Below are 25,516 nucleotides of genomic sequence, written 5' to 3'. Positions count from 1 at the left end.
ACAATTTGTCATCTAAGCTTTACACTAATTGCCACTTTCCATAACAGATCTTAGCTGTGGTTAGCTAGTTGACATATATGACATAGAAATTTCTCCACACAAACTTCATCAGCACTAAAAATAACTGAATGTGTTATTTGCTTCAACAATGAAAATAATTTTCTCAAGAAAAGCTGCACCTCTAATAAATCCAAGCACAATTTATGTATGTGGGTATAACAAGGATGGGGAAATGGAGGAGTCTGGTTGTACAGTAGACACACAGAATTTTAAAATCTCAGTTCCCTACTGATTTGGTGTGAACTTTCTGGCTGACCGATCTATAAGTCCCATCTGTTCTCAGCTTTAGTTTTTTTTTATCTGTAAAACGGATTAATGGTCATTCCTAAAATTCTTGTTTTCATTCACACCTCTCTACAGCTTTGCCTGTTTCAGAATACAGGACCTCTCTCTTGACTAGTTTTTCTCTGAGGCGGTATTAACAAAGAAAGTAAAATACTTCAGTAACAAGTGCTTCTCTTGCTTTCAGCCACCATCCAACATCCTCAGCCTGGAGCAAAGCACACAGAAAAGGAAGGATACATACTCTAATGTCGGCAAGGGGTCCTCCTGAAAATAGGGATCCTGCAGAGCCTGCTCTGAGGTAATTCTCTTGGTTGGATCCATAGTAAGGAGTTTCTGAAGCTAGAATAACACATAAGAAATTGACAGCACATGAAAAGTTTGTTTCCAAGTCAATGTTTTGACTTTTGTGTTAATGTCTAATAGAATTAATATCAAATGCCATTTTGTATAGCTCACCACGATATTAATACACTAGACACATATATGTGAGACTAGCAGAAATCATTAGCATTAAAGCCCTTTTAGAATTTAATTTTTTTTTCTGCTGATAAACCACTGGACAAGGCTAAAAGTCAAGGGTGACAGCTCAAAAGAGAAAGATTTAATTTTGCCCCAGCATCCACCAATTTCTTTTCTTTCTAAAGAGGAGGAAGAGCTGGGACAATTCCGTGGTAAGCAGGGTGGGGTGAGGGCTGTGCTAAAGGATCCAAGTTCCCAGTCTGGGAGAGATGCACCTACCAAGAGGAACACTTTGCTGTCAGGCTTGACCTTGTGTTTCTCCATGTACTTTATGAGGCTACTGTTGGCGTACCTGCAAAGACATGAGAATCACACACTATTAAGAACACTCACACAATTTACAATTTTTAATGTAAAGTTCCAAGATTGGTTTTCCTACATGGTATGTGTTAATTTAAGCCATTGTTTTTTCTCATTAAAAAGGAACACATAACCAAACGTTGGTAAATGTGTGAAGAAATAAGAATTGTTACACACAGCATGTAGGAGTTTATATTGTTACAATTACTTTGGAAGATAATGACTCATGAACTATAAGAGTTGAAAATGTGAGTATCCTGTGACCCAGCAATTCCTTTCCTAGGTACATACTCTGTATCAGGAATATCAACCCCTCAGGCTGAAGGGTGAGTAAATGGGTATTCATTTTATTATTCTAAATAGACTACATATTTTCATCATATATATTCTTTCCTATATATGAAATACTTCAAATTAAAAAGGTCAAAAAATAGGTAATATATGTTCATGGTAGAAAATTTAGAGAATATAGAAAAGCATAAAGAAAAAAATTGAAATCACTCATAATCAGCCTAGCAGCAATAAAAAAACACTGTCATCAAGATTTTGATAATTTTCTTTTGTCATTTTTTCATGCATATATATGATACAAACACAGAGGCATTTTTGTTTTGTTTTTATAAAATTAGAATCATACTATATAAATTGTGCTAATTTTTTTCACTTAATATTGAATATTGTTTCATAAACATTTTTCCTTGCCAAATGCTCTTTAAACTTATTATTTGTACTGAATGTATATTTTCTACTGTTACTAATGATGTTTGTTTCACAACAGTTGTAAAACGCAGGTTTTCTTAAAGGTCAATCCTAGTACACATTGTAGGGAGACAATACTGCATGGCAGGTGAGAATCAGAGACCCCTACCAGACCCTGGCGCAATCATTTACCAATTGTGTGATCTTGGGCAGTTAGTTAACCTCTAGGAAAACCTTAGGTGCCTCATCTTAGCTATGTGTGGCTGCTTTGATTGCCTTCTCAGGATAAATTCTTAGAATTATTAGGTCAAAGGGTATGTACATTTCAAAGCCTTCTTGCTACACAAACCTGGCCCTCAGACCAGAAGCAAGGGCACCAGAGAGCCTGCAGTAGGAATGCATATACTCAGGCCCTATCCCAGATTCTGAATCACAATCTGCATTTTTAACAAGGTCTCCAAGTGATTTGTAGGTACATTAAAGTTTGAGAAGCATTCATTCTCACCAGTAGCATATAAGTAAGCATGCCCATTTTATTATATACCCTTGCCAACACTAGGTATTTTTATTTTAAAAAATCTTTGCCATGTATATTAATTTAACAATTATTTTCCTCCAATACCAGGAACATTTTTATTGGCAAGGCAGCCATTAAGTTTGGTAATGGAAAGAAACTTGAAAGTTTATGTAGAAATAGAGTCTGTCAACATGGCTTTGGTCTTTATGTTGAATCAACTGATTTCTTGGGTTAAGTCCAGATTCTAGGTTATTTGTTTCTATCATAATAAAAGGTCTTGAAGTTGAGAAGTCCTATTGCTCAATTCCCATTGTGGTTTCTTATTTTTCCTGGTATTAAAGCTAAGATAAATTCTTTGTCATTTTCTGAATTATCCTCTTCCAGATTTGCTACAGTTTAAGAGCTGAACAGTTTTCAAAGTAATTCAAACTTTTTGTATACATTATAAAGCATTTTATCAGACCATGTTTAATCGAACATTCAATTTTTAAAGTCAACTTACTTATTTCCTTTTAATTCTATTTTCACCTTGTCTTCTAATGAGCTAATAAGAGCTGACATATTGGAAAGATTACAGCATCTTCTGTTGTTATCCTTCACAATTCACTTTAAGAGTAATTTTTTTGGTTCTTTTTATCTAATATAATGAAAACAAGTTATCATTCATTTACTTTTTATGTCATTTGAAATAACGTTTTCTGGAATTTTTTTCTTTATTATACTTTAGTGACATGTATGTATTGTATTAGATTTAGCTAATTTTTAATAAATTCCTTCTTATCTTGTGCATTAGTAGCCTGATTTTATGTGGATAAAATTGTCTGCTTAGGAAGTATGGGCTCTTATCTCTGAACTTTTCCTATTACCCTTCTAACTGAATTTCATTTATCTTTTTAAATTTCTCTCCTTTTATTTCTGGTTATTGTAAATACTATCATTTTATGTAAAATTCTTCCTCTCGCCTTTAAATACTAAGATAAAATGTTAAGTGCCTTCATTAATTTTCTCTTTTATATTACTAGTGTATCGTCAATTACTTGAACCACTTTCATTTAATACCCATTTGACAAGTAACTAATGAGACTGCACTAATGTACCAGGCCCTGGGGATACCTATAATGGTGTATAAAATAGGCACCATCCATATTCTAGAGGGAAAGACGGTAACTGTTCAAAAGCCAACTGCAGAGCAAAGTGATCAGTGCCAAGAGAAGCAGCACAGGATATGCTATGGGAGTACAGAGGGGAAGCACCTAACTCAGACTAGAAGGTCAAGGGGAAATCTCGTCAGGATAGAAAGGAAAAATAAAGGAGTTAATCTAATGAAATGGGTGGGAGGAAAGTACATCCCAGACTGAAGAAGCAGCATGTGTAAAAATCCAGAGGTCAAAGAAAACTTAGGGGTTTTGAGGCTCTTAAAGAAATTCATGATGTCTAGGCTATAGAGTACAAAGTGGACAGAGGTTTAGGAGATGAACTTGGTGATGTAGAAGCCAAGGCTCTGTAAGCCATATTAAGAAATTGAGAGCAATGGTGAATTAAGAGCAACTTGAAGACTGACATGCTCAAATGTGCTTCTGGCAATGACTGCAGTACACACAGTGAGGTGGAATGAAGACTGAAGGAAGAAATCACTTAGGAGGCTGCTGCAGGATTCCAGGCGAGAGACAGTGGTGGTCTGGCCTACAACAGTGGCAGGGTAGATGGAGAGAAATACAAAGATCCAAAGGATATTTAGAACAAAGAATTTACTAGATTTGCTAATTGTTTAGACACTGGGGGGTAAAATGGAAGACAGTGAGATAGAAGAAGGATCAGGGATATCTCTCAGGTCTTTGGCTTGAACAATCAGATGAATCATGGAGCCATTTCCTAAGATAAGAAATATAGTGGGAGGAGAGGTTTAGGAGGACAGATGATGAGTTCAGTTTTGGACATGTATTTTGAAGTATTAATGGGACATTCAAGTTGGGATTCCATAAGGCAATTAGATAAATGGGTCTGAAACTTGGGAAAGATCTGAGTAGGATGTATAAATTGGGAGCTATCAGCGTAACTGATGGTACATTGTGGCCATCAAAATCACGGAGACTGCCTGGGGAAATGTCTAGAGTGAGAAGAGAGCCCAATTCAGACCCTTGAGCAATGTCAGTGCTCTCCTTAAGGGATGAAAAGAGGCAAGGACCCTACCAAGGACTGTGTAAAAGAGAGGCCCAAAATGATTAGTGCCATTCTCTGCTTCTCTTTATGATGTCTGCTTTTGTTCCTACAAGCCATCCTGTCCTGAAATTTTTCTGTTAAGTTGCCCAAGAGAGAACCTCTTCCATCTTTGCCTCTAGGTGTGCACATTTATAACAAACTCCTCTCACTTCTACTCAGCATACATGTCCCCACCAGTTTGTTTTACACAAATCCCAGGCCATGTGTTCTTCCTCCTGCCACCCTTCCTGGTTGCCTAGCCCAGCGTTTCAGTCATCAGTCATTACTTAGATAAAGACACAATCATAGTTGTGGCCTTGAACTGAGCCTTTATAAAGCTAAAACAGACATTTAAACTATCCACTGACCCTTAAATTCTTAAAAGTTTTTAAACACTACAGCCTAAGCCTGGCATATATGTTAACATCTGGAATATCTTCTTTAAATCATAAACATAATTAATACACTAAAATCTAAGTTTCTGGTTTAAATAATCTCTATCTTATTAAAAAAGGATTAATTTAAATATTCCCATTGAATATTACTTATATGTAATATGGAATTACTTACGTTGTTCTTCTAAAGTCTTTTTGAAGTGTGGGGTATTCTGGCATCTTTCTAATATCTTCCCAGTCTTTATCTTACAAAAAAATATTGAATGTTGTTATAGGAAATAATGTGTTACTTATCAAAAATCTAGTTATTTTAGCTTAAAAATATACATTAAAAATACTTAAAATATGCTTTTCAAAAAGAATGTTTTTGAAATATGACTCATTATTTTGAAATAAATAAATAAATTACCTGCAGGAAACCCCATGACACTAAATATCCGATCAAGTTGATCATGATGAAAGGGATTGCTTGTTTTTATATCTTCCTGACGACAGTGAAAAATAGGTTCTGAAGTCAACAATTCAGCAAATATGCAACCTATTGCCCATATGTCTATAAAGGAAGAAAAACAAGTTTTTGCACACATTTATTATATTTCTTTGGTTATAATTTCTGGGTATAATCACAGCCTACATATAAAAATACTTTTTGGGGTAGGGGGATGGACGAAATAGGTAAAAGGGATTAAGAGGTACAAACTCCCAGCTATAAAAAAGTCAGGGATGTAATGTACACATAGGGAATACAGTCAATGATACTGTAACAAGTTTGTATGGTGACAGATGGTAACTGGACTTATTGTGGTGATTATAATGTATAAAAATATCAAATCACTATGTTGTACATCTTAAACTAATATAACATTGTATATCAAGTATAACTTTTATAAAGTAAAGAATCCCCAAAATAAAAAAATTTTAAAAAACTTTTCAGTGAAGCAATACACAAAATACAATAAGTATATTAAGAAAACATATATATCACATGAAATAGCTGTATCATCACATAACATATTGAAAACCAAATAAAATACATTTTCTTGTAAATTTCCTGATCAAGATAAGCTTGGGAAACTCAATTTAGCAAGCAATGAATTTACTTTACATTTAGGCAAAAGCCTTTCAAACCACTATTAATAATTCAATCGCCAAAGGAGTCAACTGATAACCTACTACAAGGCATAATACTCAAGATCTGATAGACTGAAATAATATCATCATCAGGTACGGTGATACATTTCTTTAAAGCAATCAAATGCATAATGACAGAGCAGAATTTCTGAGTTGTCAGTCTAGACAGACAGTACAGATCGCACAAGATGATTTGGAAAAACTCAACTTTCGTCTGAAAGACACCAACTTCAGTTTTGTCAACAAACAGTAAGCTCTAGAAGCTGATAAATACAAGTATATATAGACATTGCACGACACCAGTAGAGAAAGATGTGATCCGAACATATTCACTTAGATGGTGCCCCAACTCTCCAACGTGCCAAGATAAAATTAGGCATCTTTCAAAGTTTTATTAACTATTTCAAAAAACCAGTTATGGATTATTCTATTTGGATTTTATATTAAAAGACTATAATATAGTTTTAATTTAGATTCTAAGAGTATAATGTTATATTCACAATGTTTTGCCAAATGTACATGTGAATTAATTTTTGTGAGATGTATGTTCATACTCGCCCACTTAAATAAATGCTGTTTAATAAGTATTTTTTTTTAAAAAGAACACACAGGACTTCCCTGGTGGCACGGTGGTTAAGAATCCACCTGCCACTGCAGGGGACACGGGTTTGATCCCTGGTCCGGGAAGATCCCACATGCCGCGGAGCAACTAAGCCCCTGCACCACAACTACTGAGCCTGCGCTCTGGAGCCCACGTGCCATAAATACTGAAGCTCGTGCGCCTAGAGCCCGTGCTCCGCAACAAGACAAGCCACCGCAATGAGAAGCCCGTGCACCGCAACGAAGAGTAGCCCCCCCTCGCCACAACTAGAGAAAGCCCACACACAGCAACAAAGACCCAACACAGCCAAAAATAAATAAATAAATAAATAAATAAATAAATAAATTTATTTAAAAAAAAGAAGAATGAGTGAATGTGTGTGTATTTATTACGTCTGCTATGAATACATTTCAAGCCTAAAGATAACTAATGTGGGGATTACTCTTTTTCTATGTCTTAGCTTTTTTCTTAACTTCTATTCAGAATAAGTAATTGGGACTTGACTAAAATTAGAAATTAGCAATTATGTTTTTATCTTTAATTCATAAATCTTATTTTTACTGAGCAAGTAAGTCGCAAGCTGGTTAAAATTCAATTTCAGTTCTCTTTACCCTGAGGAAATAAGAAATATAGTTGGTTTCCAATTCATACCCAATTACCTTTATTTCCAAAAAAACACATCTATTTTTTATTCCAACAGTAGAACAGTTAATCAGAAAATATTCATAAAACTGTGCTTCTCAAAGGGTGGGGACCACATACAACAGAATCACCAGTGGCACATGTTAAACACAGGCCTCACTACCATGGGTTTGCTAAGAATCTCTGAGAGTGAGACAGATTTTGGTGGGGCATCATTTAGTTTAACAAGGTTTTTGGCTGAACCTGCCTTTTCTTACTGGAAATCTCCCTTCTAGACATAGACTGCATAGTGCTTGGTAAGAGCCCAGTGCACATGGGTGTCTGCTGTTATCACATCCTGTACTCCCACCCTATGCCCTGGGTTATCTCACCATCAATCCTGTTCTAAGGCACCACCTGTTGCTTCCAACTGACACTCCCCTTCTCTCTGGCTTACATTTGGTTTCTTCCTATCCTCTGGTGCCTTCTGAGATTGTCTAGATTTTACTGTTCTCAATAGAGAGACCTAATAACAGAAAAAGCAAACATAATTCTAAATGCCTCAAAAATATAGCCCCTCAGTAAAAGTCATTCATTGGAATGTAAATAAAGTCAGGGTCTGATTTTCACTCCTCATTCTAAGGACCGCTCCATCCCTTCCATTTGCTTTTTGTAGTTCTCCTTCATTCAAAGACAGCTGCCACTGTCCTTGGCGGACAGAGTGGCAGCCTCTGGTAAGGGGCCTTATTACTATAAGCTCAACTGCCAGGGGACAGGTCTAAGGTCAGTCTCACACTCTACTATCAAACACAAACTGCTTTTCCTCACAGTGCTGTGGCTACTCACAGCCTTTTTCACTAACAAAATCCTTTAGCAGTATTTATGAAGAATTATAATATTCCACACTGTGCTAGTGTCTCAATCCCTAGACAAAGAAAGTATAAATGTGTTCTGGGTATCAGTTTTGCAGAAATCAGACCTCCTGACGAATGAGGACATTACTATATTTTAATTTTTGTTTCCCTTTTTACCCATGAATAGGTTAATTATGAGTCTAATCTTTTCAAATGTGAGAACTTCATTTATAGTTCTTTGGCTGCCAGGAGGTTTTTCATAAGCTTAATAGAAAAAGGATTGAGCTTACTTGTCTATTTTTAATAATTTTATAGCTTAAGTGCCTTTATCAAATAGAACTCAACAAAAGCAGCTAAATGTAGTCAAAACAGATATTAGTCTAATACAAGTAAACAGAAAATTCAAGAAAAGGAAAATTTAAAGAAACACACTTAGCAAATTGAAGTACCTTACAGAACTAGCCCTTCACATTAACAGTACTATTTACTCCCTCCCTACCCTCTCTTTTTACCTCCTTTAAAGCAATATCTAGGTCTGAGGACAGCTCTCTCTTCCTGACTCCCTCAATTAGCAGCTGGGACCTCTGAGGACACTGTAATGACAGGTAGCAAAGTCTCTGATGCCTCTGTTCTGAAGGAGACTTAAAATTTTACAGAGTATGTTTATAACAGGTTTTCTTACTCAGTTGTTTCACTTGGTGAGATGGCAAGATGCTGAGCACAGCTAATCTACCCAGGCTCTATTTCCTACCTTAATGGAGAAACTGCCATTCTGAAAACTGTAATGGCAAGAGAGAAAGATTAGTCATGTTGTTTCTTGCTTAGGAAAGGACTGACTGACTAACTTTTCCCCAAATAGAAGGGGCTCTCTCCAATAACTACACTACTCCCGTTTTTCTGTTTTTCTTTTTGTGAAGAAAACAAGTCTAAACCTCTCTCCAGTTCTTCTGATCGATAGTAAGTAAAAAATAACATTTGCATGTTATCGTTTCTATAGCAACTCAACAAGATCAGATACTTCTATCCTCTGAAAGAAAATGATTTCTTTTTTTAAAGGAATCATATTCTATATAGTTAAAAATCCAAATCTACCAGAATATAAAATCTGGGAATATAAACAACAACAGGACTTTTACAAAGAAATTTAAAGCGGTTTATACAAAGCAGCTTTATTATTATACCATTTAGTATTTATGATAATGCAATATCATATGATAATGATATGATAATGCAATACTTACCAATTATAAGTAAATCATTTTAGACTAACTTACCAATGGCCTTTGTATAATGCCTTGCACCAAGCAAAAGTTCTGGAGCCCGATACCAAAAAGTCACAACTACTGGATCCAAATCTGCTAGTGGCTTTAGAGGAGAATTGAATAATCTGGCAAAACCCATGTCAGCTAAAAAATAAAATAAGAAATCAGGTTGGCAAGCTATTATAACCATGCAAGGTTGATGACAATAGCCACTAACCTTATAAAGCAATCCTTTTTCCTCTCTTTTCAACCAGTGGTCTGTACCAGGCACCAGATCTCCCCTTCTGAGGTAGATACTATTATTGTGCCTATTTTACTGATGAAGAAACTGAGGCTTAGAGATATTCTGACTTGTCCAAGGTCATAGAACTAGTAACTACAGAGTCAGAATTAGAATCCAGGTCCTACTTCAGATTCCTGGCTTTCAGAGACAGAATAATATTCTTAAATATTTCTAAAATAGAAAATAGTCTAAACGTTTCCATGATTAATTATGACTTCTGTATGCCTATATACCGAAAAAACCTGACTATATCTTAGTTCAGTGTGTGCTAGAGTTGGTTGGCTCTTATGGACCCAGCAGAGCCGATTTATACACATCTTTTGAACTCAGTGTTCAGTAACGTCATGTTTGTGGCTTGAAATTGGCTATGGTGGGAGTATTTACATCATGGAAAACAGCAAATGCTACAAATTGGGGGTTTTTCCCCCAGAGAGCCAGTTGTTGTATAGTTACCAGCACATCACATACATGTTTCCAAGAACATATATAGAACACATAAGAGAGAATGTTATAATTCAGCATTTAACAAAGGTCTGTACCAAAGCTAACTAAAATATTAGAGGTACACAAAAGTAGTAAAAAGACTATTACTATAATAAGGTGTTGGTGACTAATTTTCTTAAGATTTCCTAAAGAATAAATACCTTATACCTATAAAGCACTTCAGAGTTTACAAATGATTTTCACATACATCATACATCACTTTGTCTAATCCTCATAAGAATGCTGGTTTAATAAGTACTGCCCCTGCCACACTTCTGTGATGAAGAATCTAAGGCCCAAAGCAGTTCAATGACTTGCCCAGAGTCACAGGGATAGGAAGTGAAAATGCCAGTACAAACAAAAAGCATGTTACAATTTAGCAGCTACATTCTTAACCATGGAACTGATATCCAATAGATTATACATATGATAACTGCATGTCACAAAGGCAAAAATCACAAAAATGATAAACCTCTATAATATGAAATATATAATATACACAGTATATTTTGATTGTTAAGGGTCCCTAGTATACTATACAATGCACAAATAGTACACTAAAGTTTCAACTACAAAGTATCATTTAATCTAAAACCAATATACTATGATATACATTAAATTTTTAATTTACAGTGATTTTGTTTCTTTAGAGTTTGAATAATTTACAAGACTTTCTGAGAATGCTTTGGAGGACCCAGGTCTTAAAAAATAAAGCTACCCAAGGATGCCTATGCTGATGCCTACACTTTCTTAAGCAAATTTCCCTATAGCAAATGCAAATATTCAAAACCATTCTACCAATATTACACCTACCTCAAAGCACTGCTCTATATATTTAGTAGATGCTGATTGTTGCTGATGGCAAAGTAATATGATGGAATACTCTTTCATACATTGAAAAGCATGCTATTTTTAAGTAAAGGCTAAAGCCAGTATTTCTCCCCTTACTCTCCACCTTCTTAGTTTTATATAAGCCACATCTATTCACTGAAAAATGAAATCAAGGCCAGACGAAACAATAAATATTCTTAAAAACAATTCCCATCTATTGTATGAACTTTAAAGGAGTTTCAAACCATTTTTCAAATAATTACTAATTTAGACAAAAGGTAATTAGCCTAAACATTCCTAACACCTATTTTCCTACAGTTAGATATGAGTGAAATTGTTCAATTCAAAAGACAGGGGTAGTAAAATTCTGGTGTGGGTGCTAATTAGACAGTATCAAATGATAGAAAAGCAGCAGAAGGCAATGTCTACTGCCAAGGAGCTTACATTGAAGGTGAGATGACAAAATACATGGAGTAGATAAAAATAAAAAGGATAAGTACTGTAAGACTAAAGGAGAGCTGCTGCTGGTTTCTACTAGACTTGAAGTCCCTTGAGGGAAGAGGTTATGTCTCCTTCACAGTTTTACCTGGAACAATGTTTGATAAACATTTGTAGGAGTGGACTAAATCGAAAGTGGAACTTGAGCTGGATTCTGAAGGATGGATCATTGTGAACAGTAAAGGCGGCGATGAGCATTTTAGGTAAGGCCTGGAAGTCTTCAGGTTGCTGGGGAGGGGAAGCCTCAGATACAGGGAAGGGCACAGTATGTTTTCCACTTGACTATGCTTTCCCTTTCAGTCAAAAAAGAACTCTTATAAAGTGTGAAGCACAGACATCAGAGCATTACTGATTTTTAAAAAAATAATGTGCTATTAAAACAAAATTTAAAAACAATTTAATCAACTAGATTAATTGTTCACTAGACCTTTAATACCAATTATTGCTTACTTTTAACCCTGATTTTATCTCTAATCTTGGATAGAATTATAATCCTAAAACTCTTAACAATAAGGCAATTAACTGGCCTGGCTAGAATACAGAGTTTATGTTGAGGAGTAGTAGGACTATTTGGGAGAGTAAGGAGAAGACATTAAGTTTGGTGACTGGGATAAATGTGATGACTGGTACAGCATGGGAGAGTATAAGATGATGATGGTGAATTTGGTTTGGAATTAATGCAATATAGGTTGCCAGCAGAACATCCAAATAGAGATAAACATTTCATGTAGGGTGAGAGAATAGAATTTGAGATCCAGATCTTAGAATCATTTTCATAGAACCCCAGCTTTTGGGGCCACAATTTATCAATTCCCTAAAGAAGTAATTGTAGAGGGAGGCCATGTCCCAAACCAGTGCCTAGGCTGTCTTGAAACAAAAGGATAATAGGAATAAGAGGCAAAAATGAATAAAATACAGAAGTAACAGCAAAAGTAGTAGATAGAATTACGTGATGTCATATAGACCAAAGGAAAAGACGGTCACAAGGCCAGACTAGCCAGAAGAACAAATAACAAGACAGTAAAGGAAAACAACTAAACACAGGCCACTAGATTTGGTAAGACAGAGATCATAGATGGCCTTTTAGAGAGCAGTTTCAATAGAGGGGTGGAATTAAGACGTCAGATAATAACAAATTAGGGTAACTGAAACCAATGCGTAAACATCATGTATTTTAGAAGTAGAGGAACAAGGGGAAAAACTGAACAAATGGTAAAGAAAACAAAATGGATATGAGAAAATTTATGTTAAACTGGGGTGAGGACTATGGAGAACAGTATGGAGGTTCCTTAAAAAACTAAAAATAGAACTACCATATGACCCAGCAGTCCCACTACTGGGCATATACCCTGAGAAAACCATAATTCAAAGAGTCATGTACCACAATGTTCACTGCAGCACTATTTACAATAGCCAGGACATGGAAGCAACCTAAGTGTCCATCGACAGATGAATGGATAAAGAAGATATGGCACATATATACAATGGAATATCACTCAGCCATAAAAAGAAACAAAATTGAGTTATTTGTAGTGAAGTGGATGGACCTAGAGACTGTCATACAGAGTGAAGTAAGTCAGAAAGAGAAAAACAAATACTGTATGCTAACATATATATATAGAATCTAAAAAAAAAAAAAAGGTTCTGAAGAACCTAGGGGCAGGACAGGAATAAAGACACAGATGTAGAGAATGGACTTGAGGACACGGGGAGGGGGAAGGGTAAGCTGGGACGAAGTGAGAGAGTAGCACTGACACACACACACTACCAAATATAAAATAGGTAGCTAGTGGGAAGCAGCTGCATAGCCCAGGGAGATCAGCTCGGTGCTTTGTGACCACCTAGAGGGGTGGGATAGGGAGGGTGGGAGGGAGATGCAAGAGGGAGGGGATATGAGGATATATGTATACGTATAGCTGATTCACTTTGTTATACAGCAGAAACTAACACAACAATGTAAAGCAATTATACTCCAATAAAGATGTTAAAAAAAAATTGGGGTGAGGATTATGAATGTTTAAAGGCGAAGAGGAGAAACTTGAGTAGGGGAGAATGGAGATACTGTAATAGGAAGGGCTCAAGTACAGCAGGAAGATACTTAGAAGCTAGGAAGGACATTAGATAGGACTTAGGAGAAAGAGCCACTCTTTCTCTGAGACTGTTTCAAAGGCAGAGCTGTGCTGACAAAAAGTAGTCAGTGAGGTCATACCAGATAACTCCGATATCACTAGGCAGCAGTGTTTGGAGGGAAAGAGACCCCAGACTTGGAATTCAAGTTCTTCCTTTGAAAGGCTGAGTAAGCTACAGTCTCTCTAAATCCAGCTTTCCTTATCTGCAGTATCTACCATAGAGGGTGGTTGTGTAAAGCAAATGAGATAACGTTTGAAAGTATCTATATTAGTATCCCCCATAGAAGGACCATCCTTTATTTCCCTTTCATGAGAGTCTAGCAAAAACTAGGTACTCAATAAATGCCTCCAAGTAAAAGTGTGAGAGTGAAACAGAAAAGTGAGGGCGTTAGAAAGGGAATGGGAGGGAGGAGGAAGGAAAGTGGAAAGGGAAGGAAAGCAGCCACCTGGTTCTTAACTAACATCAACAGAATTTTTTTATGACTCAATCTCAGTAAACTCAGAGTAGAGGTTTAAAGAAAGAAAAGTTGGTTTAGAACAGCTTCTTCAGGAACTGGGCTAGTGAATTAATTGAGGAAGTAGAAAACCAAGCAGCAGGGCACGCTTGGTTGAAGCAGGACAGAATGAATTTGTAGTACGTCAAGTTAGCACAATTCCGCATCACTTCGAGCATGATATATTTTAACAGCAAAGAAAGCAGGTTGATGAAACAAAATTTACTTTAAGATCTTTCTAAAAAGCATTGGACATTCAATAAATGTTGTTCTATTATAAGAAATTAGAACAAAGCATTTCTTAGCTCATTTTCTCCCCAAATATGTCATAGGTATAAATGATGCCAATTTCTTTCAGAACTTTCAAGTTGCAAAGAAATTTTTAATACAGAGACAAGACTTCTGCCAGTGCCTTAATCTAAGACTGGCAAGCAAGAGAGTCTATAAAACATATACATTCATTTGGAAAAGATATGTTGGTACCTGGCACAGGACATGTGGTGGAGGGAGGGGAGGGCGAGGGGAGGTATCTGTGAAGATCTGTATGTACTAGGTCAGGGTGGGAGGGATGTATTCTGGGAAACAACATTTGGTAAAGCTGAGACAAAAGTAAGATTCAGAGATTATGTTTAGGGTGACTGTGCAGGACAGTAATAGTAGCATAAACACACGCTCGGGGTATTGTATGGGAATGAATTTTTTGCTTGCTTCAGCTTAGAATTATAGAGCCTTATTTTGGGAATAAATCTGAGGGATTTTACAAACTATCTATCTACATTTCCCAACATCTTTTCTACAAATATTATGAGGAATTAATTTTTAAATTAACTACTTGAATAAGAGTATTAAAAAGGGAAACAATCTTTGCAGTCACTTCAGTTTCTTAGTAAATTATTTTAGAAATAATTACCTACCTATTTTGACTCTCCCCCTCTCAGGACCTTCTCCCATTACTAGGATATTTGCTGGTTTCTAGAAATAAAAATAGAGCATTCAAATTACTATATTTATTCTTTTGACATGCTCTAAAATGGAAAAAAGTTCTTATAATATGAAAATATCACTTTTGGATTTTCATCAAAACTATAATTGAATATCAAGTACCCTCTATATAGTTAAAGCATTTGACATACTTGAAGTTAGCACTAACTTTCCAAAAACATCCTTGCTATAGAAACATCTTATTTTCAAAATCATATCATACAAAAAATCACAAAGGAATTAAACCTGTCATTTCTATTTACCTCACAAAAGTAATGAGTAATAATAATTCTTAAACCTGCACAAATTATAAGCTGTCCTATTGCTGCCCACAATAAAGGGCTTTTGTGGTTGAAAATTTTTACATAAAATTTCCAGCCACAATATAACTACCTTCATTTAAATGAATCAAGTGGAATATTCCTTGTTAAATATTTCTAAGCTACTATAGGAAAACATGGTCAACATTCAGCAGACTCCATTAAAATTCATACACATTTTCAGCCATAGTTCATGCAAAAGTGAGAAATTCCAAATATAATCTCAAGATGTAGGAAAATAAAAACCAAGGCTAATACAGAGCTATATAAAGAAAAGAGTAGGCTGCAAATGTATCCAGCGTCTTTTAAGTCATCCTTTTTTGTAGACATTTGGAAACAGAGAAACTGTGAAGATACACGCTTTTGGGCAAGTAAGTCTCCTCTGTAAACTCTTTGGAGAGAAAAATTTATGATTCATTTATTTAGTCAATGAATATATTTTTAGTGTCTTCTAGGGAGAAAGAACCATACTAACCATACTAAGAATTAAGAGGAAAAATAAAAGCACAGTAAACCAAGTTCCTAACCTCCAGATGCTCACTACATAAGTAGAAAGAAATATCAGAAGTTTTGTATAATTCTAGAAGCTAATGCTAATTATGAGTTATGGAGAGGACTGAGATCTTGGGTTAGAGGTTAAACTAGATTACTTTTAAGATCTCTTCCAATTTTCCAGCTCTTTTTAAAGTTTCAATGAAAACAATAAGCATTAAAGAAAAAAAAGTTCAAAGAAGGAACTGATTAACAAGAGTTTCCATCGTTAAGGGAAATGTTCACTGGAGGTGGGGCAGCGGCAATGTCCATTATCCAGATCCTGAAAAATGAACAGATGCTAGAATGGCAGAGCAGAAGAAAGGTAAGGGCTATGAATGAAGTAAGCTTAGGAGAGAGTAATAAGTCTGACTTGACAGAAGGCAGAGGACTCATGTTGGAGGTGGTAGAATGAACCTAGACCCTGCAGAGTCTTAATTGCCAGGTGAAGTAATCGGACCTTTATACGTATTACAGGCAGTGAGATTACAGGAAAGACGGAAGTATCAGAACTGGGTGTGAGGTGATAAGTGCTTCATCCAAGGACTTCTCAGCTGAAATGAAGAGGGAGTTATGGAGCTGAGGAACATTTTAAAGGAGAAATTAACAGGACTTTCTGAATAGTTGAAGGCAGAAGATTAAGACAAAGGATGATAAAGATTTCATTAACGTTTTGAGTTTATGGCACTGGAAGAATGGTGCCCTTGTGATAGGAAATTTATGAGAGGTACTGATTTGGGAGGGGGAATAACAAAGAGAAAGAGATGGCACATTGAGTTTGAGTGATGTGAGAGGCCTAGTTGTACTAGCCAGGGGAGTGGAAATAGGAAGATTTAGATTTTTTTTTTTAAATAAATTTATATTTTATTTATTTATTTTTGGCTGCGTTGGATCTTCACTGCTGCACGCGGGCATTCTCTAGTTGTGGTGCGCGGGCTTCTCATTGTGGTGGCTTCTCTTGTTGCGGAGCACAGGCTCTAGGTGCATGGGCTTCAGTAGTTGCAGCACGCGGGCTCAGTAGTTGTGGCTCGTGGGCTCTAGAGCGCAGGATCAGTAGTTGTGGCACATGGGCTTAGTTGCTCCATAGCATGTGGGATCTTCCTGGACCAGGGCTCAAACCTGTGTCTCCTGCATTGGCAGGCGGATTCTTTTTTTTTTTTTTTAATTTATTTATTTATTTATTTATGGCTGTGTTGGGTCTTCGTTTCTGTGCGAGGGCCTTCCCTAGTTGCGGCAAGCGGGGGTCACTCTTCGTCACGGTGCGCAGGCCTCTCACCATCGTGGCCTCTCCCGTTGTGGAGCACAGGCTCCAGACGCGCAGGCTCAGTAATTGTGGCTCACGGGCCCAGTTGCTCCGTGGCATGTGGGATCCTCCTAGACCAGGGCTCGAACCCGTGTCCCCTGCATTGGCAGGCAGACTCTCAACCACTGCGCCACCAGGGAAGCCCGGCAGGCGGATTCTTAACCACTGTGCCACCAGGGAAACCCAAAGATTTAGATTTGAAAGTTATTGTCACTGGAGTGTGATAATTGAAGACATGAGACAAGATTAGTTTACTGTAGCAGAAAGAGAAAAATAGAATCAGACAAAAAACCAAACCTTCAAAATTCAAGTTTAACAACTATTTATCAAAGATCCATTATGTATAAAACACTGTCCTGCAGACTTTCAGGAAACAAAGAGAAATAAAACATGAAGCCCTTGACTTCAAGGAGCTTAATATCTAGTAGGGAAAGACAGACAGAATACTTTTTAGAGTACAAGGCAGATTACAGAAAGTACCAAAACAGCAAAATAAATTGCCAGGAATAGATGATTCTTCTCAGTGAGTATCAGGATAGTCTTTAGGAAGGAGATGACTTTAGATGAATTTAAGAATGACTAAGATTTTGATAAGCATAAACAGAAGAATGACTTTTCAGGCTTAGAGAATCCTAAAAGTAAGAGCCTGGTCACAAAGAAAACCCACGGACATGACATACTGGGAGAGCCTACAAGTATTTTGATTATGACTAGAGCATAGAATGCTCAGTGTAGAAATAAGGCTAGGAACTATGTTGGAAATTAAACGTCACATTAAAGAAACTACAATTTATGCTATAGGCTAAGCCGAGACAAGACAGTGAGATAATCAGATCTATATTTAGGAAAAAACTCTGGTAGCACTGTGAAGGATGAACTGAGAAGGAAAGATGGACCACAAAGTAGAGACAGAGACCAGTTGGAAGTGGGCTACAATAGTCAAGGGAAAAGTAAGGGGTCCCTAACTTGTGACAATGGTCATGGAGCAACACATAAGAGCATTTCAAGGTAAAAGTTCAAGATTTGGCATTGCTTTTTTTGCACCGCCTTCACTACCCTCCATAGTCACTCATTCAACAAATATTGATTGAGTATCTAGCAGTGATTTAGATGCTAGAGATACAGTAGTAAACAAAACCAGGCAAGATCCTTGACCTCATGGAGCTTACATTCTAGTGGGAAGAGAAGGGCAATAAATAACAAATGTATAGTACATCAGTATTGATAAGTACTGTGGAAAACAATTAAATAAGGAGAACACAAAGAGATTTCCGCATCTGGTATTATGGCTGAGTAGGTGCTCTAGGAGACCCTGCCATTACAGAACAACAATATATATGCTGCCTAAGAAACATTCCTTGAAGGATCCTTGATCTCACAAGAGATAAGGCAGGGGTCCCCAACCCCCCGGGCCGCAGACCAGTACCAGTCCGGCTGCACAGCAGGAGGTGAGCAGCGGGCAAGTGAGCAAAGCTTCATCTGCCGCTCCCCATCGCTCCCCATCGATCCCCATCACTTGCATTACCGCCTGAACCATCCTCCCCACCCCAATCCGTGGAAAAACTGTCTTCCAAGAAACTGGTCCCTGGTGCCAAAAAGTCTAGGGAACCACTGAGATAAGGGATATCTACAACAACCCCAGCCACACCCCCAAATAAGGGCTGGAGAAGGAAGGAAAGGCAGGATGGACCTGGGAGCAGATGCCAGTAACACACTTCACTGGGGACACTGAACCCTGGACCACCATCAAGGTGAAGAAACTGAGCCTGTTACCTGACAATCAGTCAAGACTCCCATGGGGACTAAAGTAAACCAGAAGAAGCAAAAGGAAACCCTCTCTGTAGGAAAAACTTCCTAACTTAGGCCTAAGGACTAAAACAATACATTTTCCTGCTAAAAGCATACTTTAATCCATTCACATACTATTTACAAGAGATCCATCTAAGTGGAAGGACCATAGAAGCTGAAAGTAAAAGGCTATTAAAAGATAGAGCAGGCAAACTGCTAAAAGAATCAACTATAGTAATGTCAGACAAAATAGCTTTTAAGACAAAAGCATTATTAGGAGTAGAGATGGTCACCATGTAATGATACAAGATTCAATTCACCAGGAAGAGAGAACACTCCTAAAACTCATTATGTACTTGAAATATATATGTATTTGATATAATTTCAGGGAGGGAAAAGACCAAGGATAACAAACTTTTCTCAATAATTGATATGTCAAGCAGACAAAAGATTAGTAAGATATAGACCATCCAAAGGACACAATTAACAAAGTTGATCTAACAGGCATATACACAACTTTTTACCCAATAATTAGAGAATACACATTTTTTTTTCAAGCATACATGGAACATTTACAAATGTTGTTAGTGTACTAGCAGGTCTCAAGAAATTTCAAGGAATTGTTATCAAACAGACTATGTTCTCTGACCACAATAAAATTAAGTTAAAAGTCAATTACAAGGACTTCCCTGGTGGTGCAGTGGTTAAGAATCAGCCTGCCAATGCAGGGGACACAGGTTCGATCCCTGGTCCGGGAAGATCCCACTTGCCGTGGAGCAACTAAGCCTGTGCGCCACAACTGCTGAGCCTGCGCTCTGCAGCTACTGAAGCCTGTGTGCCCTAAAGCCTGCACGCCACAACTACTGAGCCCACGCTCTGCAACTACTGAAGCCCGTGTGCCGCAACTACTAAGCCCACGTGCTGCAACTGCTGAAGTTCGCACGCCTAGAGCCCATGCTCTGCAACAAGAGAAGCCACCTCAATGAAAAGCCCACACTCGTCACAACTAGAGAATGCCCACGCACAGCAATGAAGACCCAATGCAGCCAAAAAAAAAAAAGTCAATTACAAAAGTATAAATCTAAAACTCCTTATATTTGGAAATGTGAAAATATCTCTAAATTATTCAAAGGTAAAAGGAGAAAGTATGAAGAAATTTAAAATACTCAGAAATGGAATAATGAAAGTACGACCTATCAAAACCTGTGGAACTTACAAGGGAAATGTATAGCCTTAAATATTTATGTTAGGAAGAAAGGCTGAAAATAATTATGTGCCTAAGTTAAGAAGTTAAAACAAAACAAAACAAAATTCAACAGACTAAAACAAAAGAAAGTAGAAGTATAAAGATAAAGGTAAGGCAGGAATTTATGAACAAGGAAGGATTTATGAAGCCTTTAGGACAACTACATCAAAAGGAGAGAAGGTGCAAATAGACGATATTACAAATTAAAAAAAGGAACATAACTATAGATTCAGTGGCGGTTAGAAAGATAAAAGAACCCTATTAAAAAACTATATCTATTAATTTAAAAATATATACAAAATAGGCAAATTCAAGAAACTGTAACCTACAAATTGACTCAAAATGAATTAGAAAACCTGAAGAAACCAAGAAGTAGTAAATAAATTAAAACTGTACTTAAAAATCTTGCTACCAAAGGGTAAGCTGGGATGAAGTGAGAGAGTGGTATGGACTTATATATACTACCAAATGTAAAACAGATAGCTAGTGGGAAGCAGCCGCATAGCACAGGGAGATCAGCTCGGTGCTTTGTGACCACCTAGAGGGGTGGGATAGGGAGATTGGGAGGGAGACGCAAGAGGGAGGAGATATGGGGATATATGTGTATGCATAGCTGATTCACTTTGTTATAAAGCAGAAACTAACACACCATTGTAAAGCAATTATACTCCAATAAAGATGTTAAAAAAAAAAATCTTGCTACCAAGAAAACAGGTGATCACAGAGGCAAGTTCTCCAAATTTTCAATGAAGATTGTTTCAATTTTATTCAAACATTTTCAGAGAATAGAAGAAGAGGGAATACTCCCAACACATTCTAGAAAGCCAGTATAACCTTGACAGCAAAACCAAACAAAGTATAAGAAAAACTTCAGGCCAACTCCACTCAAAAATATTAAACAAAATAGTAATAAGCCAAGTCCAGAAAAAGGAATGCCAGGATGGCTTAATATAAGAAAATCTATATGAGTCCATCACCACAGTGACAGATTAAAGAAGAAAGATGATTTAATTATCTTGATAGAGGCTGAAAAAGCAGCTCATAAAATTTAACACCCAGTCATGATAAAAACTCTCAGCAAGTTAGACTAGAAAAAACTTCCTTAACCTGATAATGGGTATGTATCAAAAACTAAGAAAGAAACATTGAAATCATTCCCTTTAAAATCAGGAATAATGTAAGAATACCCACTATTAACACTTCTAAAATCAACACTGTACTGTAAGTCTAGTATATAAAACAATAATTAAAGACATATGCATTAGAAAGGCAGAAATAAAACTATTGTTATTTTCAGATAATATAATTATCTACACAGAAAGCCCAAAGTATTTACAGGCAAATTATTAGCAAAAGTAAGAGAGTTTAGAACATCTGGCTACTTGAACAATATGAACAAGTCAACTGTATTTCTGTATATCAGAAAAAAAAAAAGCTAGGAAATATAATTTTTCAAAGGCAGCATTTCTATAGCAACAACAAAAAAAACTGTAAGGTGCCTAGGAATAAATATATCAAAAGATTTACAAGATTTTTTATACAGAACACCTTGAAACACCTTGTTTTAAATATTAAGAAGTTCTAAATAAATTAAGAGCTCATGTTAATAGATAAGAAGACTCAATATAGTAAAGACATCAATTCTCCCAATACTTATCTGTATATTCAATGCAATTTCAATCAAAATTCCATCAGAGTTTCCTTGTGGAACTTGAAAAGCTGATTTTAAAATGTATGTGAAAGAGGAAAGAGCTAAGAATAGCCAAGATATTCACAAAGTGTTAGGGGTAGGGGATGAGGAGAGGAATCTGGCTCAAAACATTATATCAAGATTTATTTTAAAGCTATAGTGATTAAACAGTGTGGTTCTAGTACAGGGATACACAAACTGATCAATGGGAGAGAATGGAGAACCCAGATGGAACCACGATACTGAGAGAGAACTTCAGATCAGTGGAGAAAGGAAGAACTAATCAATAAATGGTGCTGGCACAACAGGTTATCCAAATGGGAAAAAAATAAGTAAAATGAATCCTCACCTCATATCATATAAACAACAATTTCAGGAGGATTAAGGAATTAAATGTGAAAAGCAAAACTTTAAAACTTTGGAGGAAAAAAAAAATTTGAGAATATCCTTCTGAGGCGAGGAGAATTTCTTAAACAAGATACAAAGAATAACCATAAGAGAAAAGACTGATAAATTTGTCTATTAAAATAACTTCCAATCATCAAAGATAAGGAAAATAAAAAGACAAAGCACAAACAGGCAGAAGTATTTGCAACACTTATCAGTAACAAAGGTTTAGCATCCAGAATAAAGAACTCCTACAAATCAATATGAAAAACAAGCTAACAGAAAAATGGACAAAATGTCCGAACAGGGATTTAACAAAAAGAAGAAAATCTTTAACCACTAAGCATATGAAAAGATGCTATACCTCATCAATAATGGGGAAAATGCAAATTAAAATCACAGTGAGATACCATTTTACACCTAGTAGATTGGTTAAAAATTAAGAACAGTTGAGTAGGAAGTAGGTCAGGGGAACTCCAATACATTGCTGGTGGGAGAATAAATTGGTACAACTTCTTTGGAAAACAATTTGGCATCATCTTGCAAAACTGAACAATTGCATACCCTTTGACTCAGTAATTCCATTTTTAGAAACACCAAAGAATGTTCATAGCAGCACAGTTTGTAATAAAAAAAAAAAATCTGGACGCAACCCAAATTTCTAGCCAATAGGAAAATGGAGAAATTAATTGTGGTGGAGTCACACAATGAATTTTAAAACAGCAGTGAAAAATCACTGAATTACAAATAAAAGTAAAAAATGTTCAGATCTTGGAAGCATTATGTTGAGAGAAAAAAAGCAGGTTTTAGAAGACTATATACAGCAGGATGCCATTTTCATAAAACTTAAAACCGAGCAAAGCTAAAAAATGTTCTGTTTAGCCATATATACAAATGTGATAAAAACCTATTTTTTAAAAGGAGTGAATAATAGGTTCAAAATTCAGGATATTTGTTACCTCTTGGGAGGAGGCAAGAGGACAGGATGAGGGAAAAAACATATATAGAAGCAAGCTATTGGTAATATTCCAGTTATTGAGTTAAGTGATAGGCTCTTGACTGTTATGCTTTGTAAGATAATATATAAAGCAAGGAATGGGGATAGGTACTGTTGGGAGTGGGTTGGCAGGGTGTTATTTTCAACATTATTTAAGCATAATTTTAAATTACTTACATAATGCCTCTTTGAGAAGGTAACATCTGGGATAAGACCGGAAGGAAGTGCAGTAATAAGGGAAGAGCAACTTGAAAGGCTTGAGGCAGGTAAAGCAGAGACATGCTAAGGAGAACAGTGGGCATCGGGGAGAACAGAGTGATAAGGCACTGATGTTTCTAAAGAGAAGGAAACCCTAGGTAGGGCTTGCTTGCTGTTTCCAGTGGTTCTGCTTTTGGCACAAGTCATTTGGGTAGCAGAACTGGATGTGTTCTTGAGCACTGTCTAGCCTGTGCTCTGAGAGCTGATGAGGGCTGCCACGAGATTTGCAGCAGAGCGAGATCGTGGTGTTCGGAGCAGTGAGGAAAAACCTTGGTGAGCTGGCAGGCTGGCTCACTGGAGAAAGAGCAAGGTGGTCAATGCGGCTGCAGTCAACGTGAGAGGAGGGGAGTTAGCCCAGGGGTAGCAGAGGAGGGGTGGGGCAAAGGTTAGGGAGGGGTGCCGGTCATACAGAATGAAGTGGGGACTCGGAAAGACTAGGTTTTTCATGACTAGAATTAGCATCGTTTTGTTATATTATCTATCTTACCCATAATTTTTACAAATTGCATAATTTATTATATATATATCCTGCCCAATCTCTGATAGCAGGGTTTGGAGAGATTATCATTTTCTACTACATTATATATTTCCATAATGTTTGATTTTGTATATTTTGATATTGTTAACAATTAGATAAATGGTATTTTAAAAATATAAGAAAAAAATAATGCTGAGAGGAATAAAGGGTAGAAGAACAAGAGCCAATGAAAGAACTGGTGAAAGAGCATCCAAGGTAAGAAAACAGTCAGCATAGGATTCTAGAAGCTAAGAGTTTAAAAAGGAAGAGGTAGCCTTCAGGTGCAACAGAATGAAAGCTGAGAAGAGGCAACTTTGGGACAATTAGAAGGTCATTGGTGACTCAGAAAAAATAATTTCTGTGCATTTACAGAAGCTAGACACAGTAAATGAGACCCAAATAAGTGGGAAAAAAAGGTAAAGGCAGATTTAGAGTACATTTTTCAAGGCCTTAGTGAGAATGGGAATCTCTGGGACATAACAATTTTTTAAATTGTAAAATCATCAAATAAACCATTCTATGTACCATTTGTTACACTGTTCGCAATTCCTAAATTTTGGATTTAGGAATTAAATCCTTTAAAATAAAGATATAAGATAAAAACACAAAGTATGATATAAGGGAACAAAAATTGCTTCATATAAGAAATGAAAATAGATTATGAGCTGCTGAATGGGAGAAAAGCAGGAAGTTCATCTTGGATCACTGTTAGCTCTTATTAGAAGTTCCTGCAGTCACACTATGTGGAAACAGAGAATATGAATATGAGCACCACAATGGAATGAGGATAGAGAGAGAGAGAGAGAGAGAGAAAAGAGGACCTAGCTAGTTCTGAAGTCAGTAGAGAATACCTTTGACGTGATCTACTTGAAGCCCATGGAAGCTCTAAGTGTAGGGCCTGAGATGAGAGCAGCAGTGGTGACATGGTTTAGGGGAGCAGCGACTGTGAGCTCTTTTGTACAGTCTGCGAAAGGAACCCAGAGCTTGGGCAGTATCCATAGGGAAGGGTTCCTGTAGTCAAGTAAAAATCTAGAATCACAGAGGGAATCATTTTTTAATGCACACCTCTTAACTGGGATTATCTGTCCCCTTCAGGACAAGTGAATGTGTTATGGTCATAAGATACTTGATGTTTCAAAATAACAATAATAACAAAATAAATAACATGATCACCATGAAAATGCATTTAACTTAGGGAACTATATTCAATATCCTGTACTAAATCATAATGGAAAATAAAATAAATAAATAAAAATAAAATGCATTTAACTTTTCAAAGCATTTTCACATTGATTTTCTTCTTAAGGGAAATACTCAAGGACCTACAGGGCTAGGGG

General features: G+C 36.6%; 1 protein-coding gene across 1 annotated transcript in view; it reads right to left on the bottom strand.

Annotated features, from left to right (window-relative positions):
• Positions 1-25,516, bottom strand: part of CDK19 (cyclin dependent kinase 19) — a 180,103-nt gene that overhangs the window by 5,555 nt on the left and 149,032 nt on the right. The window contains exons 5-10 of the mRNA XM_061206930.1: positions 15,076-15,133; positions 9,456-9,587; positions 5,384-5,527; positions 5,150-5,219; positions 1,084-1,156; positions 587-684 (exon numbers count right to left, since the gene is read on the bottom strand). Of these exons, the coding sequence (XP_061062913.1) occupies positions 587-684; positions 1,084-1,156; positions 5,150-5,219; positions 5,384-5,527; positions 9,456-9,587; positions 15,076-15,133 (575 nt within the window). The remainder of the gene's footprint in view (positions 1-586; positions 685-1,083; positions 1,157-5,149; positions 5,220-5,383; positions 5,528-9,455; positions 9,588-15,075; positions 15,134-25,516) is intronic.

This window comes from Eubalaena glacialis, chromosome 12 (assembly GCF_028564815.1).
Source record: "Eubalaena glacialis isolate mEubGla1 chromosome 12, mEubGla1.1.hap2.+ XY, whole genome shotgun sequence".
NCBI lineage: Eukaryota > Metazoa > Chordata > Mammalia > Artiodactyla > Balaenidae > Eubalaena > Eubalaena glacialis.
This window is presented reverse-complemented; position numbering and strand designations above follow the sequence as displayed.